We start from the raw sequence: 18,943 nt of genomic DNA, 5'->3' as shown, positions 1-18,943 counted from the left end.
AGGTAAAATGTTTGAGAACCACTTCTCATTTACAAACATGACCTGGCCAAGAGGCTACAGGAAAAATTAAGAACATAATGTACAGCTGTACATAGTCAAACACATAACACTTAGAACAAGCAGCTAAATAAAAATAAAAAAGACAACAAAGAGGAAAAAGAAAACGAATAGAGTGCTTAAATAAGTGTGTAAATATGGTTCATGATTGTCAGCAGGAACAAGAGTCAACTATGTAATTTTCGAGGTTTTGCTTAAAGGTGGAGATTGGGATCAGAGATGTAAGTTTCAGGGTATTTTGTAGTATGTTCCAGTCGTGTACTGATGCAAAGCGGAAGGCATTATGTCCAAAGGTAGTAGAAGTAGGGGGGATACTAAATTTAATCAAATTACTTGATCTTGTGTGATAGGTGTTATGAGCGGCATGAAATAGGGATGACAAATAGAGAGGTGCCTTGCCCAGAATTGTCTTATATATGAAGAGAAACCAATGATGGAGCCGCCGGGTATGAAGGGAGGGCCAACCCACCAGTTTATACAGGTCGCAGTGATGAGTGTGATAGGGTGCATTAGTGGCAAAACGGATGGCTGAATGATGGATTGTGTCAAGTTTTTTTAGAGCTGTGTTTGGTGCCACTCTTGTGTGTGTTAAACACAATCTACTTAATACAGACAACTTCATTATAAAGATAAATAACAAATCCAAAAAAATATATGATTATAATCTATGACAAAAAAAGCCATTACAAACTATATTAGTGGTAAATACACATTGCTCTTTGTATTGTTGTAAAATACATTCATGAAAAACAAGATAACAAAAATCAAAAAGATAAATTATTTTAGATAGAGCCATGGCTGCTATAAAATTGAGACAACATGTTTTAAATGTATAGCAGAGATATTAAATGAGGCAGCAACATACAAACTTTCTAGAACAACATGGACCTGGATAGCTGGTTTTTATGGAGGACAGTGAAGAGGAAGAGGGTGCAAATCAAACAGCTCATTCTCAGACTACACAGCAAACAGCTTAAGTTTTTAGTGCTTTGTTTGAGGTTTTTAGTGCTCTGTCCTATCTTTTATCAACACATAATAGATAGAACAGAACAAGAAAGGCAATTAATAATCTGTCATTGCATTATGATATGAAAGGCTCAGTACAGTGTGGCACAAAACGCTTATGCGCATCCCGAGTGGAGAATGATGCGCTTAAAGCCACATGGAGTTACAGCGCACAGCGCATCGAGTCCGCATTGATGCAAGCTCTACAATACACTTCTTTTCGACAGTCAAAGTGGGGGTTACGTTTTTGCACGTCATACAGAATAACCCTAAAGGCACCAAGGTGGCGGTGCCACCGGCTTTATATTAAATATAAATATAGCTGTGAGCAGCGATAAAGGGCCAAAGCCGGCGGTACCACCATCCCGGTGCCTTTAGGTAACTAAAGGCATCAGGGTTGCGGTGCCACCGGCTTGGGCCCGCAATCGCTGCTCGCAGCTATATTTATTTTTGAAACAGGAAGTTTGGGTAAGGCCTGTCAATGGGCTTGTCTACTTTATATATATCCTGTGTTTTTAGGGCCCAAGCCCTGAAAGGGCGAAGGCCCTATTGTTTTCCTTAGGATTATTATTATTATTATTATTTATACGACTATTCGGGCACTTTTGGGGCCCTTAACATGCTCAAAAACTCTTGAAACTTTGCACACGGGTCAGAACCCGCGGCCATCAGGGCCGGGCTGAAGATGGTACCCGGGCGTGGCAGGGGGGCTAGACAGCGCCCCCTGGAACGGGGTCCGAAAACTTGGTCCATAACTCAAACACGCTTGTATGTAATAATATGAAACTCGGTACACATGTTGATCTCATCGTTCATATATACCTCATACTATTACTTTTTACCCCAGCCCAACAGGAAGTCGGTTATTTAGGGTTGTTCATAAAACACTCGCAATGGAATTTGAAGTACTCCTCCTAGAGAATTCGAACACACGGCACGAAACTCGGTCAGCATGAAGTCAAGGCATTGAGGATGAAAGTTTGCGAGGGGATTTTTGATATCTCGAACGGTTTGGCCGTGGCGAGGAAACGAAATTATGGCGAGAAACATGAAACAGGATGTGTGTTATAACTTCAGCATACATTAACTGATCTTGATGAAACTTCAGCAGTGTTTTTGCTGTAAGAGACCGATCACATGGATGTGACTATTGTGAGTCAAAGTTATAGCGCCACCAACTGGTAGCAGGAAGTGTGTCACTTTCAAAATGCTTTGAACTCACCCTTTTATTTTTACCCGATTTGCCTCAAACTTCATCTGTATAATGTAAATACATAGCAGATGAAGACCTGTGAATGGATTCTTGATATCTTTGATACTGTTGCCGTGGCAATGCATCAAACTTTAAAATTCTTTTTTTTGATGATTTTGAGACTCTTAGCGGCTTTTGGGGCCCTTAACGGGTTTGAAAACTCTTGAAACTTTGCATACAGGTCAGATCCCACAGCCATCAGGACCAGGCTGAAGATGGTACCTGGGCGTGGCAGGGGGGCTAGACAGCGCCCCCTGGAAGGGGGTCCAAAAACTTGGTCCATAAATCAAACACGCTTGCATGTAATAATATGAAACTCGGTACACATGTTGATGTCATCGTTTCATATATACCCCACACTCTTACTTTTACCCCAGCTAGACATGACGTCGGTTATTTAGGGTTGTTCATAAAACACACACAATGGAATTTGCAATACTCCTCCTAGAGAATTCAAACACACGGCACGAAACTCGGTCAGCATGAAGTCAAGAAACTGAGGATGAAATTTTGTGAGGGGATTTTTGATATCTCGAACGGTTTGGCCGTGGCGAGGAAATAAAATTATGGCGAGAAACGTGAAACAGGAAGTGTGTTATAACTTCAGCATACATTAACTGATCTTGATGAAACTTAAGCAGTGTGTTCGCTGTAAGAGGCCGATCACATGGATGTGACTATTGTGAGTCAAAGTTATAGCGCCACCAACTGGCAGCAGGAAGTGTGTCACTTTCCAAATGCTTTAAAATCATCCTTTTATTTTGACCCGATTTGCTTCAAACTTCATCTGTATAATGTAAATACATGGCAGATGAAGACCTGAGAATGGATTCTTTATATATCTGATACTGTTGCCGTGGCAACGCATCAAACTATGCTTTTGAGACTCTTAGCATGCTTGAAATTGCATGAAAATCAACAGACACATCACATTTATTAGCCAGTAGACATATGCAAAGTTTCAGAAACGGGCATGGTGCAGGGACTAAATAGCGCCACCTTTTGACAAAAGTGGCGTTGTTAGTTTTATCTACAGTTACAAAAATCGGTATATACATTTTACTCCTCAAGCCGGACAACTATCTAATTCATAGTCATTAGTTTGGATCAAGAGGAAGTCAGATATTTTGGTTTGAATATGGTGAGCCTCTCTCTGAGCCTACTGTACGTCCCTATATGGCAAGCCCTTTTAACATTTAAAAGCTAAGTTTGCCTATCCGAAATTAACATTGAAGATATCAACACGCCACCTTTTGACAAAAGTGACTAGTCTTAATTACATTTTGAATAGTTTGTATTATCATTTAAGATATCTGTAATGTAATTGTGACTAGTCGAAACGACAGATAGAGTATGGCAAGCTGTTTTAACATTTCATTTAATCATGAAATGGCTAAAGCCTGCGACACCTCCACCCCGGTGCCTTTAGGTAACTAAAGGAACCGGGGTTGCGGTGCCACCGGCTTGGGCCCGCCATCGCTGCTCGCAGCTATATTTTTTGTTTGTTTTTTCCTTACGTCAAGTCACAGGGGGCGTTAGATGTGTATTAGGGGTGGGGTTAGGGATCAGGGGGCGGACATGGCTTAGGGTTAGTTATATGGAAAGTGGGAGGGGTTTGATCTGGATCCAACTCCTCCCCCTGGATTTCGTGTTCTGCAGTGAGGATCATCTCACTTGCTAGTCAGTGTCAGGTGGTTTAGGGGAGGGTCTTTCTCACTCATCAGAGCATTTGATTGGGCAAACAGATTTTTTTGTTCATTTCTCCAGAAGATATAGTGGAGATGTGATCGAGCAGTGCCAATCCTGTTCCTGCAGATCTATCTTCCTGAAAAGTTCAGCTTCAACCCTGATCAAACACAACTGAACCAGCTAATGAAGATCTGCAGAAGCACGTGATCATTGCAGACAGGTGTGTGTGATCAGGGTTGGATCTGAATCTGATCTCCAGGAACAGGATTTGGTTTCCTTGAGGAAGAGGTTTGTGTGTCAAATGATTTTGTCAGCATAGATGTTTTCTTAGACTTAATTGTGATGTTTTTGATTATTTTCGAGGGCAGCATGTTGTTCATGACTGATGTCTTTGCTCTGGTTTCACTTCTGTTTATTTCTGCAACATCCTCCATCAAAACTGATAAAGAAATTCACACTTAGATCCGTCAACACTCAAACGATTCTGAGAAGATTCATTTATAATATTCTCTGTAATGAGTCACTGTTTACAGGTATAATAAAGTGTTTGTGATCTGTTGGAACTGATAAAACCACATTTTCAGCAGCAGTTTGACTTCTGTGTTTCAGGGGTTTCTGGTGATGATAACGGTTGGAATGTGAGTTACAGTCCTCCACACATCTGTGCACTAAAGGACTCAACAGTGATAATGAACTGCACTTATACATACCCTACTGGATATAAGATCAAGGAAGTGTTCTGGACCAAAACACTGGTAAAAGATAATGGAGAGTTTCCAGATCTGTCTAATGATCCTGAATACAGTCAGAGGCTTCAGTATCTGGGAGATAAACAGCAGAACTGCACCGTCAGACTGAGTCATGTGACACTGAAGGATTCACACATGTACTATTTCAGATTCATCACTGATAAAGGAAAATGGATTGGTAAATCAGGAGTGAATCTTACTGTCACAGGTGACTTTGATGAGGTTTATCTCTTCTTCTGTGCATTATGTTGAATAATAATCAGTGTGTGACAGCAGCACTAGATATAATGTGTGTGTTGTGTTCAGATCTTCAGGTGGAGTCTCCTGAGAGAGTGACAGAGGGAGATTCAGTCAGTCTGACATGTAAGGGTTAATGCCCTTCGAGGTGTCCATTGTCAGGTTTTAATGGACGACGGCGAGGCGTAAACTGGCCGACGCGCAGCGGAGGACGCTTGCCTCCGCCGAAGTCCATTAAAACCTGACAATGAACACCTCGAAGGGCATTAACCCGCTTATACCATGGTCACTTGCCAAATAAAACATTTTTAAAACATTAGCTGCTAGTTTATATTTTAATTAGGCTAAATCAAGTTTTTACAAATAATAACTCGTCTGGTTTATTTAGCAACCGGAGATATTTATAGTCCGCTCAGCTTGTAGAACCATTCAGGTTCAAAAATGCATTTTTTGTTTTTCATGAAACACAAAGGTAGGCATAGTTATTTATTTTTTTTAATTACACATAAAATAATTAATCAAACAGGCTTCTTAGGCTTGAAACGCTGTACTCTCCTCCTGACTTGGTTTTCTGGACTGCTGCGTAAAACTCCCGCAGGGTCTCATTCAGAGCAGCAGCGGTGTAATTTTCTTTGCGACGTTTCTCCGTTTTATTTACATTTTTCTTTCTTCAGCAGCATCCCAGTCGTCAAAGTTGCCATATTCTCCATAAATGTTAAAAGAAATAGCACGAAGTCGCTCATTGTTGTATTAGGCTATAATATCTAACGTTAGATGATAGAGCTAGAGCATGTGACTGCCTGTTGCTATGGTTACTCACAGCTGTTGTGGGAAGCGCATTTATTTATTAATTTCGAATGGTAAACAGGCAGTTTCACCAGAACTACTTTACTAGGTGTCCTCTATCACTTTTTAACGGACACCCTGCAGCCAATCAGAATTGATTATTCACCCAGACCATGGTATATGCAGAGCCATGTATTCAGAGAGTTCTGACAGTCCCATAGACCGCCATTGTAACTCAGGAATGCGGAAGTAACGCGTGTCATGGACCCGCCCATTAGTTCCAACCACTGATAGTTCCAGCATTGAACCCCATTCATTTTCAGTGCTTCCGATGTCCTCTCGCTGGTAAATGAATGAAATTACTGTAATTTTTACTTTTACACACATTAGCCGACCTCTCGTGAATCTAGTCTGTAGTTATGTTATGTAGCTAGATATTAATAGGTTAGAATTAATAGAATTAATAGGTTAATTGCAGCGATAGCTTACGTGACCAACACTTCACTAACGTTGTTAGCTAACTTATGGTAACCTGATGTATATAATATTTTTTTTATAACGTCATATAAATATATAACATATTATTATATTATATATATATATATATATATATATATATATAAAATATTAGATATACAATATATATATATGTATATATATACCTCGTATAAATGTATTTGTGTGTTTTCTGATGAATGGTTTAGTCTATGAATAGGGTAGGATGAAGGGCTACATTAGCCACTGAATTGAATCCCAACAGTTATGGATCATATTTAGGAACAAATATTTTACTCATTAACTCATCATCGTCATCATATCTTTATTCAGGACATACATATTAAATGGTCCATAGCACTATACAAAATAAAGTACATTCAAAATAGAAAAGATACCTAACAGTTAAAATTTACCGAACATTACTGTAAATATGGTCATTGCTACGTCATGGGAGCAGTCTATATCCCTCCTAAATCATTCATTTGTACATGCACAGCGTAATTATTTATATTTTACGTTGGTTGGTTGTCGTGATTGTTATCCTGAACGGGCCACCGGTCCACGGGTCTTTGCGTGATCACGGTAGGCTAATGGCTGAATCGGAATTTATAAGCAAGATCACGGGAATCAATAACCTACATCCCAGTTGTGCTAAAATAAATATCATGAGACGTCCATCATCAGATGAATGACATGACATGAAAAACAAGCTTTTCCCTCCAAAAATATAGCCTAAAAAACATATAAGTTGTCACCCTGCCTCTCCAAATGCAACACTGACATTAATCAAACGCAATAAAAGCTTAAAAAGTACTTTGGTGTGCGTTTTATTTTATATTTACCGTTTAACAATGCAATCGCTGCTGTCTGTCCATTGAAGAGCATGACAGCCCGCGTCTGTTTTGGAACTATTGAGGCTTCCATGAACCACGTGACAGCCTTGCGGCGACATCAAAGCGTGTCGCAACTCTCTCAATACATGGCTCTGGGTATATGTAAAAGCAGCTGCGCTCTGACTGACAGAGCAACATTCATCTGGTACAGAAACTCACTGAAGATATTAACTGAGAGTAAATTCAGGAACACACTCATCCTCAATCCAGTCAGAAGAGAGGATTCAGGCAGATATAGCTGTGCTGTAGACGGACACACACACGTCTCTCCTGATGTTCACCTCAATGTCATGTGTGAGATCATTTTTATTCAATATACACCTTTTAAAATAGGCTAACAGAGTTTATAAAACTAATAAATGATCAGTGAGTTTCATGGGAGCTCTTGTGTTTTCACTGAAATCTGGAAGAAAAAAACTGATGTATCGCGTCTCAAATACAACAGATTTCTAATCTAAGACTGAGAGAGAAACTGGAAAGTTTTTTCAATGAATAAAAATGCATATAAATTATGCATGTAAATCTATAATTCTGTCCGCATGTCTCTGTTTAGCCAATTGCTGATTCACAATATTAACAACATTTTTGCCAATCAGTGTCTTCATATCTAATCCGAAAATATTATTTTATGGCCGCAGCCGCTGCTAAAGTCAGGACTATGAGCTGAATAAAGCAAACCAGTGTCTCGCTAGTAAAACTGCATTTTCTGTAAAACTGTATTAAACTTTTTTATGTATTTTTTTATTCGCTGTTTAGTATTAAATCATACTGGGATGTTTGTTGAAATTGTCCAATAACTGCAGCCACTGATAAATACTTTTACCTGACATCTGTAGATCCTCCAGTGAATCCTGTGATCTTCATCAGTCCATCTGTGTAATAATGAGTCAGTGATGTCAAATTTACTTTGTTAGTGTTTTTGTATATTTCTGTTAGATCCTCCAAAGAACGTCTCAGTGTTGATAAATGGATCTGGTGTAATAGTGGAGGGAGATTCAGTGACTCTGAACTGCATCAGTGACTCAAACCCTCCTGCTCTGAACTTCAGCTGGTTTAAAGGAGGAACGATTGTAGGATCTGGAAGAATCTTCAACATCTCAAAGATCAGATCTGATGACAGTGGAGAATACAAGTGCAAGTCCATCAATGAACATGGAGAGAAATACTCTGATGCTGCGACTTTAAACGTCATGTGTGAGTTAATGATGGTTCAGTTACAGTAACCATCAAATGTACGGATTTACAATCACAAAACATTAATGTAGAATTTATTTTGTCTGTTTTAGATCCTCCCAGGAACGTCTCAGTGTCCATCATTCAGTCTGGTCAGATCTGGGCAGGAGATTCAGTGACTCTGAAGTGCATCAGTGACTCAAACCCTCCTGCTGTGAACTTCAGCTGGTTTAAGGAGAATGAAAGCTCAGCTGTTGGATCTGGACAGAGTTTCAGTGCACTACAGAGTGGACGCTTCTACTGTCAGGCTCACAATCAACATGGATCTCAGAGATCAGACGCTGTAACTGTCACAGGTGAAGCTTTTATTAACACACTCCTGTATCTTCACATCATTCATCAGTTTGGAGAGTTAATCATGATGATCTTCCTCTTTCAGTTCATCATGTTGCTGGTAGGAATGTGACTGTGATCACAGCGACATCTGGAGGAGTATTCATCATCATCATCTTCATCATCCTGATTATACTGTGAGTTCAATAAAAAATTTCAGTTATTGTTCATGTTCAGTTTTGGTCTGATGTAGAAGAAAATGGCAAATTTTTGTTTTATTAATAAACTGTGGCGAGGGGTGCGTGGTTTGGCGAGATCTGCAGCGGGAGAGCGAGGGCGGAGCCAGGCGGTGAGTAAGCGGGTCAAGTTCAAATGACGAACACTTGTCTGTGATTGCAGTAATTGGCGTGAGGAGACCGCATATAAACAGCCCTGGCAGACAGCACTTTTGAGAGAGACTGGGAGCTCGTGCACGGACCGGCCAGACACGACGAGTGACGTCTTCATTGAGATTGAGCCTATTGCGAAGCTGTAGCCAGCGGGAAGAGTTTTGCCCATTTACTTTCTGTTTGTGATTTGTTTATTTGAGTTACGTTATTGTGAGCGCGGAGGGCGCTGTGGAAAGAGTGAAAAATAAAAGTGCACGAGCCCCAGATATTGCCGACCCTGTGTCTCCTTCCATCACCTACACTTCACACAGAACCCGATCTGTATCACACTGGTGCCGAAACCCGGGATGGAAGGGGAAGCCGCCGCCAGACAGTCCATGCCAACCCCATTTGCGGAGGTCATCCACGCGCTCGCGGGCCTCCACCAACAACATCAGAAGGCGTTGCTCAAGCTGGAGGAGCAGCAGCAGCGCCGGTTCGAGGCGCTCCTCCAGGGCCAGAAGGAGGACCGCGAGCAGTTCCGGAGCTGGTTGGACCGGGAGGTTCGAGACCCTACTGCGGCTGCAGCCATGCCTCTCCATAAGATGGGTCCCCAGGATGACCCGGAGGCGTTCCTGGACCTCTTTGAGAGGACGGCTACGGCCGGGAAGTGGCCATCGGCGGACTGGCCCATGCGGTTGATCCCGCTGCTGTCAGGCGAAGCCCAGATCGCCGCTCAACAGCTGCCAGTCCAGAACCTCCTGGTCTTTGAAGACCTGAAGCGCGCCATTCTCCAGCGGGTCGGCCGGACCCCGGAACAAAGTCGGCGCCGGTTCCGGTCACTGGAGCTCGGCGAATCCGGCCGACCCTTCGCCTTCGCGCAACAGCTCCGGGACGCGTGCCGCAAATGGCTGGTGACCGAGGGCCGCGACGTCGAGGGAGTCGTGGAGCAGGTGGTGCTGGAGCAGTTCGTGACACGACTCCCGAAGAAGACCTCCCAGTGGGTCCAGTGCCATCGCCCGACGTCGCTGGACCAGGCCATCCAGTTGGCAGAGGACCAGATGGTGGCGTGCCCGGGGGTCGGCGAACCCTCATCTCTCTCTCTCTCTCTCTCTCCCCCCCTCTCTCTCTCTCGCGTCCTGTTCCTACTCCCAGGTCCCGAGGCAGCATCCCACCGAGACCGGCTCCCCGATGGAGAACTGGACCGGGACAGGACCAGAGCTGGAGGACCCGTACCCTACCTCGGGAAATGGCTCCCTCCTCCAGCGCCGCAGAGGGCCCCGGGCCCGCGCTCTCCTCACGCCCGTTACCGGACCCGCTTCCTGCCACCGGGGTGGCGGGGAAGCCTGGGCCGGCCTGCTGGCGGTGTGGGGACCCCGGGCATTTCATTGATCGGTGCCCCATGATGGAGATCGGGACGCTGATCAGGGTCCCCGACGAGCCGCGGGCCGCCCTCGACCAAGCAGGGTTATACCAGATTCCAGTAAGTGTAAAGGGGGGTAATTATCAGGCGTTGGTGGATTCAGGTTGTAACCAGACCTCCATCCACCAAAGCCTGATCCATGCGTCGGCATTGGATAAGAGCCGCATGGTTAAGGTGCGGTGTGTGCACGGGGAAATAGTGGGTTATCCCCTGGTGCCAGTCACCATTCAATTTCGGGGCCAAAAGCATAGAGTTGAGGTGGCAGTTAACCAGCACCTTCAGCACCCGTTGATTTTGGGGACTAATTGGCCGGGGTTTAAATCCTTATTGGCGTTTCTGTGCACGGGTGCTCCGGGGGAGTATAAAAAGCAGGACGGGGGAGCGTCGGTGCAGGCTGGGGAGGCTGTCCCGGGGGCCGCGGGTCCTGCTCTGGAGGAACGGAGCGCGTCTGAAGAACTAATTTTTTCAGAGCGCGATGATTTTCCTCTAGAGCAGTCCCGGGATGACACGCTGCAAAACGCGCTTGAGCAGGTCCAAGTGATCGACGGGCAGGCTGTCCATCCGAACCAGCCGCTCTCCTATCCATATTTTGCTGTAATCAAGGATAGGTTGTATCGGGTGACCCAGGACCCACATTCAAAGCAAGATACAACTCAATTGTTAGTTCCAAAGAGCCGCCGGGAAATGCTTTTCCAGGCGGCTCACTCTAATCCAATGGCTGGTCATTTGGGGCAAGCAGCTACACTAAATCGTATAATGACCCGATTTTTTTGGCCAGGCATTCACGAGAATGTGCGCAGGTGGTGCGCCTCTTGTCGCGAATGTCAGTTGGTAAATCCACCGGCCAACCGAAAAGCACCATTGTGCCCGCTCCCTTTAATAGAGGTCCCCTTCGAACGAATTGGCATGGACCTCATCGGGCCATTAGAACGATCTGCACGGGGGCATCGCTTTGCATTAGTCCTGGTGGATTATGCAACGCGATACCCCGAAGCAGTGCCGCTCCGCAACATTTCTGCTAAAAGCGTCGCGGGTGCACTGTTTCAATTAATCTCCCGGGTGGGGATCCCGAAAGAGATTCTCACCGATCAGGGCACGGCGTTTATGTCACGTACTATCCGCGAATTATACGAATTGTTGGGCATTAAATCGATTCGCACCAGCGTCTATCACCCACAAACAGATGGTTTGGTGGAACGGTTTAATCGCACATTGAAATCCATGATTCGTAAATTCGTGCAGGAAGACGCCAAAAATTGGGATAAGTGGCTAGAACCCCTCTTGTTCGCTGTACGGGAGGTCCCCCAAGCCTCCACGGGGTTTTCCCCCTTTGAGCTGCTCTATGGACGCCAGCCCCGCGGGGTACTGGATGTCCTTAGAGAGGCTTGGGAGGACGGACCTTCAAATAGCAAGAACGAAATTCAGTATGTCCTGGATCTGAGAACAAAACTCCACACATTGGGGCGGCTCTCTATGGAGAATTTGTTACAGGCTCAGGACAAACAAAGTCGGCTGTACAACAGGGGGGCTAAACTACGCAAATTTGCACCGGGAGATAGAGTGCTTGTATTACTTCCCACATCCAGCTCTAAATTACTCGCCAAGTGGCAAGGACCCTTTGTGGTCACACGGCGAATTGGGGATCTTAACTATGAGGTTCTTCGATCCGACAGGGACGGGACACATCAGATTTATCACCTCAACCTCCTAAAGAAGTGGAGTGAGGCGGAGTCTGCGATGCTGGCGACGGTAGTGAGTGGGGAGGAGGATCTCGGGCCAGAGGCGAATATAAAGTCACGATCCGCTACTCTGGCCATTTGCGGAGATCACCTCTCACCGTCCCAGATCGCGGACATTCGAAATTTGCAAACAGAGTTTGCTGATGTGTTCTCGCCCCTTCCTGGTCGCACGAACCTCATACAGCACCATGTTGAGACCGACCCGGGTGTGGTAGTGCGCAGCCGGCCGTATATAGATTACCTGAACATAAAAAGAAAGTGGTACAGGAGGAATTGGAAGCGATGTTGGATATGGGGGTAATAGAAGAGTCCAACAGTGACTGGGCGAGCCCGATAGTTTTAGTGCCTAAAACTGACGGCTCCGTGCGGTTCTGTGTGGATTATCGCAAGGTGAATGCTGTATCGAAATTCGATGCATATCCAATGCCGCGGGTGGACGAATTGCTTGATCGGCTCGGCACTGCTCGCTTTTATTCGACACTGGATTTAACGAAGGGCTATTGGCAGATCCCCTTATCTCCAATGTCTAAAGAAAAAACTGCTTTCACGACGCCGTTCGGATTACACCAATTTGTTACGCTTCCTTTCGGTTTGTTCGGCGCACCGGCTACCTTTCAGCGTCTGATGGACAGAATCCTCCGGCCGCATGCTGCATATGCCGCGGCATACCTGGATGATATTATCATCTATAGTAACGACTGGCAGCGGCATATGCAGCACCTGCGAGCTGTCCTCAGAACGCTGCGAGGGGCTGGGCTCACGGCCAACCCAAAGAAGTGTGCAATTGGGCGCGTGGAAGTTAGGTATCTGGGCTTTCACTTGGGTCATGGACAGGTGCGTCCCCAAATTGACAAGACGGCAGCGATTGCGACCTGTCCGAGACCTAAGACCAAAAAGGAGGTTAGACAGTTCCTGGGGCTAGCAGGATATTACAGAAGGTTTGTACATAATTATTCGGACCTTGCTAGCCCGCTGACTGATTTAACTAAAAAGGAGGCGCCAGATACCGTTCAGTGGACGGAGCAGTGTCAGCAGGCTTTTACCCAGATAAAGGCAGCCCTGTGTGGTGGCCCGCTGTTACAGGCTCCTAACTTTTCTCTCCCTTTTTCCCTGCAGACCGACGCATCGGACAGGGGGCTGGGCGCCGTCTTGACCCAGGAGATAGAGGGGGAGGAGCGGCCGGTGCTGTACATTAGTCGCAAGCTCTCGAAGAGGGAGACCATGTACAGCACCATTGAGAAGGAGGCTCTCGCCATTAAGTGGGCTGTTCTCACTCTCCGCTATTATCTCCTGGGCCGAGAGTTCACCCTCTGTTCGGACCACGCTCCCCTGCAATGGCTCCACCGAATGAAGGATACCAACGCGCAGATCACCCGTTGGTATCTAGCGTTACAGCCTTTCAAGTTCCAGGTGATCCACAGGCCGGGTGCACAGATGGCTGTGGCTGACTTCCTCTCCCGCAGGAGGGGGGGGGGGGCTGCAGGCCGGACGGCTCCCCGGCCTGAGTCGGGCGGTGGGGGTATGTGGCGAGGGGTGCGTGGTTTGGCGAGATCTGCAGCGGGAGAGCGAGGGCGGAGCCAGGCGGTGAGTAAGCGGGTCAAGTTCAAATGACGAACACCTGTCTGTGATTGCAGTAATTGGCGTGAGGAGACCGCATATAAACAGCCCTGGCAGACAGCACTTTTGAGAGAGACTGGGAGCTCGTGCACGGACCGGCCAGACACGACGAGTGACGTCTTCATTGAGATTGAGCCTATTGCGAAGCTGTAGCCAGCGGGAAGAGTTTTGCCCATTTACTTTCTGTTTGTGATTTGTTTATTTGAGTTACGTTATTGTGAGCGCGGAGGGCGCTGTGGAAAGAGTGAAAAATAAAAGTGCACGAGCCCCAGATATTGCCGACCCTGTGTCTCCTTCCATCACCTACACTTCACACAGAACCCGATCTGTATCACACAAACTTTAAAAAAAATGGATTCAGTGAGTTCAATAATAAATTGCAGTGACTGTATAAGTTCACTTTGGTCTGATGTAAAAGAAAATGTCTATTTTTTTAATTAGTAATCTTTAAAAACATTATTCATATTTTTTTAATGTCTGTGATTATAACAGAAAGAAACGAAGGAGTGTTAAAGCTGAAGATCTCACAGTGAAAGAGGTAAATCATCCAAACACAATATGAATTTACAGAAGCAGAAAGTCAATTGTTTTTAGTTTCAGACTGTAACTGTACAGACTGATGGGAAACTCACATAGTCAATTATTAGACGTTATCAATACAATCCAGTAAAAACGGTTATAAACTAATATTTATCTTGTTTTAGACCAGTGAATCTCAAACTGTATGTACAGCGTCCTCAGGTGGCGTGACGCATGAAGAAAAAAATTACTTTTTACATTATTTTTACATGGTTTCACTCAATTTTCTGATAATTTTAATATAGATGTATTTTCTAATAATGTGATAATCATTAGTATATTTACATCAGCAGTTTGATTATTTTTAACTCATTCTGTCTTTTTCTTCTACAATTAACAAGTCTCTTTCTGAACCGGATTCAGCCGGTGACGCTCAGTATGCCAGTGTGAAACCCAAAAGATTTAGAGGAAAAACTCCTGAATCCAGAGACACTGAGGAGATCCAGTACGCAACTGTCCAACATCACAGAAAGACCGAGACGAAGAGCGCAGAGGAGAATGAAAGTCAATGTGATGATATAAGAGATCATGAGCCGGATCCTGCAGTGAGGTGAGTAAAAACAACTTAACCAGAACCAGCTTAACCAGCACCAGATTAACCAGCACCAGCTTAACCAGTACCAACTTAACCAGTACCAGCTTAACCAGTACCAGCTTAACCAGCACCAGCTTAACCAGTATCAGCTTAACCAGTACCAGCTTAACCAGTACCAACTTAACCAGTACCAGCTTAACCAGTACCAGCTTAACCAGCACCAGCTTAACCAGTATCAGCTTAACCAGTACCAACTTAACCAGTATCAGCTTAACCAGTACCAGCTTAACCAGTACCAGCTTAACCAGCACCATCTTAACCAGTATCAGCTTAACCAGTACCAGCTTAACCAGTACCAGCTTAACCAGCACCATCTTAACCAGTATCAGCTTAACCAGTACCAGCTTAACCAGTACCAGCTTAACCAGCACCAGCTTAACCAGTATCAGCTTAACCAGCACCAGCTTAACCAGTACCAACTTAACCAGTATCAGCTTAACCAGTACCAGCTTAACCAGTATCAGCTTAACCAGTATCAGCTTAACCAGTACCAGCTTAACCAGTATCAGCTTAACCAGCACCAGCTTAACCAGTATCAGCTTAACCAGTACCAGCTTAACCAGTATCAGCTTAACCAGCACCAGCTTAACCAGTATCAGCTTAACCAGTACCAGCTTAACCAGTACCAGCTTAACCAGTATCAGCTTAACCAGTACCAGCTTAACCAGTACCAGCTTAACCAGTATCAGCTTAACCAGCAACAGCTTAACCAGCACCAGCTTAACCAGCACCAGTTTAACCAGCACCAGTTTAACCAGTATCAGCTTAACCAGCACCAATTTAACCAGCACCAACTTAACCAGTACCAGCCTAACCAGTACCAATTTAACCAGTACCAGCTTAACATGTTTCAGTTTAACCAGCACCAGCTTAACCAGTACCAGCTTAACCAGCACTAGCTTAACCAGTACCAACTTAACCAGTGCCAGCTTAACCTGCACCAGCTTAACCAGCACCAGCTTAACAAGCACCAGCTTAACCGTCACCAGTTTAACCCGCACCAGCTTAACCAGTTTCAGCTTAACCAGCACCAACTTAACCAGTATCAGCTTAACCAGTACCAATTTAACCAGTGCCAGCTTAACATGTACCAGCTTAACCATCACCAGATTAACCAGCTTGAGCTTAAGCAGTACCAGTTTAACCAGTACCAGCTCAACCAGCACTAACTTAGCCCGTACCAGCTTTACCAGCATCAACTTAACCACTATACCACCTTTACCAGCACCAATTTGTCTAGTACCAAATTAACCAGCACAAACATAACCAGTTCCAACTTAACCAGTACTAACTTAACCATTACCAGCTTCACCAACACCAACTTAACCACTATACCACCTTAAAGCTAGGGTATACGATTTCAAAGATTGTTCATTATTAATATCCTCGTTTTAGATGCTGGTTATGGCTATATAGTACAATCCTAACAATATGAATAGAAAAAAGAACTAAAAAAATCCATTCATAAAAGCCGCATAAAAGTTGACCAATGAAAGATTTGCGGCCGCAAAGCTACATTGGTCAACTGCTCTCATCCAATCACCAGCTACACTTGAAACTCCGCCTGGCGCTCGCTTCTCCAACCCACCGCACCCGACCGCGCCCCCCTTCTGCGTCATGAGAATCACGCGCGTTAGCAGCTGAACGCATACGGTAGCTAGCTAAGTAGCATATCAGCAATGGATAAAAACGAAAAAGACAACAGCAAGCGTCCCCTGCTTGCCCCTACAAGAAAATGTGAAGAATGCCGAAATTTGAGGAGAATAAATATAGGGTCCACCATTGACCGATGGAGAAAGCTTCAGCGAGATCTGGGACTGAATACCGATGCTGACACTGCTGACTTTTTGTTGAGCAGGTAACGTTAAACATTTATTTATACTCTTATATGGCGTGAGTCGCGTGACGTGTTACATAAATAGCTTTTTATCAGTCTGACAACTTGCTAATGCTGCCGGTCGGCATTGGAATGTTAGCTGTTTAGCATCGCCTATCACGGGTCAAAGTAAATATATTTCTTGAAGTGCTTGATTATATTTCAGTATGCCCAGTATCAAGATGCGCTGTATGCTGCTATAACAATTACTCAAAACCTTCGCAATACTACTAATACCATAGTTATGGTGGTGGGTAGTGTAGAACATTTCATGTGTTGCTAATCTTGCGTTGGCGTGATCTCAAACATGTCATTGAATTGTTGTTGAAGCAACTAAGTTCAAGTGTCTAAAGGCAATTTTACATATGATGTGTCATTAGCAATGTCATTAGATTGAAGCGACTAAGCAATGTTGTAAAAGTATGATGATCACAACTTGACTGAGTGACGTTGTTCAATTCGTTTCCCGGGAGGAATCAGGTAGCAGAGGGGAGGGGTGTGTGTGTGTGTGTGTGTGTGTGTGTGTGTGTGGAGAGGCGGGATGAGTTTTTTAAAATTTCCCTCCCATTTCAGGCTTTCTCGACCGATTTTCAACATCGTATACTACAGCTTTAACCAGCACCATCTTAACCAGTACCAGCTTAACCAGTACTAACTTAACCAGCACCATCTTAACCAGTACCAGCTTAACCAGTACTAACTTAACCAGCACCATCTTAACCAATAGTAATTTAACCAGTACCATCTTAATAACCACAGATCCTATAATCTGGGCTATAATATTGTTGTGCTGCTGTTTGTTTGATTGTTTAGGCGATCATCTGTTCAGATTGTGGAAGATACTTCAGTGATCTACAGCAGCATCAAATGAGTAATAGAGACCAGCGAACACAACGCCTGTTCAATCGTTTAAGGAGTGATAGTGATAGGAATGTTGGACCAACTTAACCAGCATAAACTTAACCAGCAACAACTTAACCATTACCAGCACCAACTTAACCAGTATAAACTTAACCATTACCAGCACCAACTTAACCATTACCAGCACCAACTTAACCAGTATAAACTTAACCATTACCAGCACCAACTTAACCATTACCAGCAACAACTTAACCAGTATAAACTTAACCAGCAACAACTTAACCATTACCAGCACCAACTTAACCAGTATAAACTTAACCATTACCAGCACCAACTTAACCATTACCAGCACCAACTTAACCAGTATAAACTTAACCATTACCAGCACCAACTTAACCATTACCAGCAACAACTTAACCAGTATAAACTTAACCAGTATAAACTTAACCAGCATAAACTTAACCATTACCAGCACCAACTTAACCAGTATAAACTTAACCATTACCAGCACCAACTTAACCATTACCAGCACCAACTTAACCAGTATAAACTTAACCATTACCAGCACCAACTTAACCATTACCAGCAACAACTTAACCAGTATAAACTTAACCAGTATAAACTTAACCAGCAACAACTTAACCATTACCAGCACCAACTTAACCAGTATAAACTTAACCAGCAACAACTTAAACATTACCAGCACCAACTTAACCAGTATAAACTTAACCAGCAACAACTTAACCATTACCAGCACCAACTTAACCAGTATAAACTTAACCAGCAACAACTTAACCAGCATAAACTTAACCATTACCAGCACCAACTTAACCAGTATAAACTTAACCAGCAACAACTTAACCAGTATAAACTTAACCAGCAACAACTTAACCAGCATAAACTTAACCAGCAACAACTAAACCAGCATAAACTTAACCAGCAACAACTTAACCATTACCAGCACCAACTTAACCAGCAACAACTTAACCAGCAACAACTTAACCAGCATAAACTTAACCAGCAACAACTTAACCATTACCAGCAACGCCAACTTAACCAGTACCAACCTAAACTAGAGATGTTCCTTCCCGATTCCGATACCTAGACTCAGGGTATTTGCTGATACCGAGTACCGATCCGATACCTGAGTGTGTACAGGATCTATACCGCTGCAATTCATACTAGCACTTTATGAATTGATCAAATTATTATG

At 44.2% G+C, this 18,943-nt stretch overlaps 1 protein-coding gene and 1 long non-coding RNA gene across 2 annotated transcripts; both read left to right on the top strand.

The window, feature by feature from the left end:
- The first annotated feature begins 4,616 nt into the window (after positions 1–4,616).
- LOC148978448 (B-cell receptor CD22-like) lies at positions 4,617–9,207 on the top strand. The gene is given in 7 exon segments (XM_089132643.1): positions 4,617–4,960; positions 5,059–5,137; positions 7,279–7,460; positions 8,103–8,360; positions 8,453–8,695; positions 8,779–8,869; positions 9,072–9,207. Coding segments are annotated over 7 exon segments (1,257 nt in total). The 5' UTR covers positions 4,617–4,692.
- Positions 9,208–14,311: 5,104 nt separating this feature from the next.
- Positions 14,312–17,879, top strand: LOC148978447 (uncharacterized). The gene is made up of 3 exons (XR_016169003.1): positions 14,312–14,357; positions 14,740–14,948; positions 17,683–17,879. It is a non-coding gene; the product is annotated as an uncharacterized LOC148978447 (long non-coding RNA).
- The last annotated feature ends 1,064 nt before the right edge of the window (positions 17,880–18,943 follow it).

Source organism: Pimephales promelas, chromosome 6, assembly GCF_988280905.1.
Source record: "Pimephales promelas chromosome 6, fPimPro1.hap1.1, whole genome shotgun sequence".
Classification (NCBI taxonomy): domain Eukaryota; kingdom Metazoa; phylum Chordata; class Actinopteri; order Cypriniformes; family Leuciscidae; genus Pimephales; species Pimephales promelas.
The sequence above is the reverse complement of the archived record's forward strand: the minus strand, read 5'-3'. Positions and strand labels throughout refer to the sequence as shown.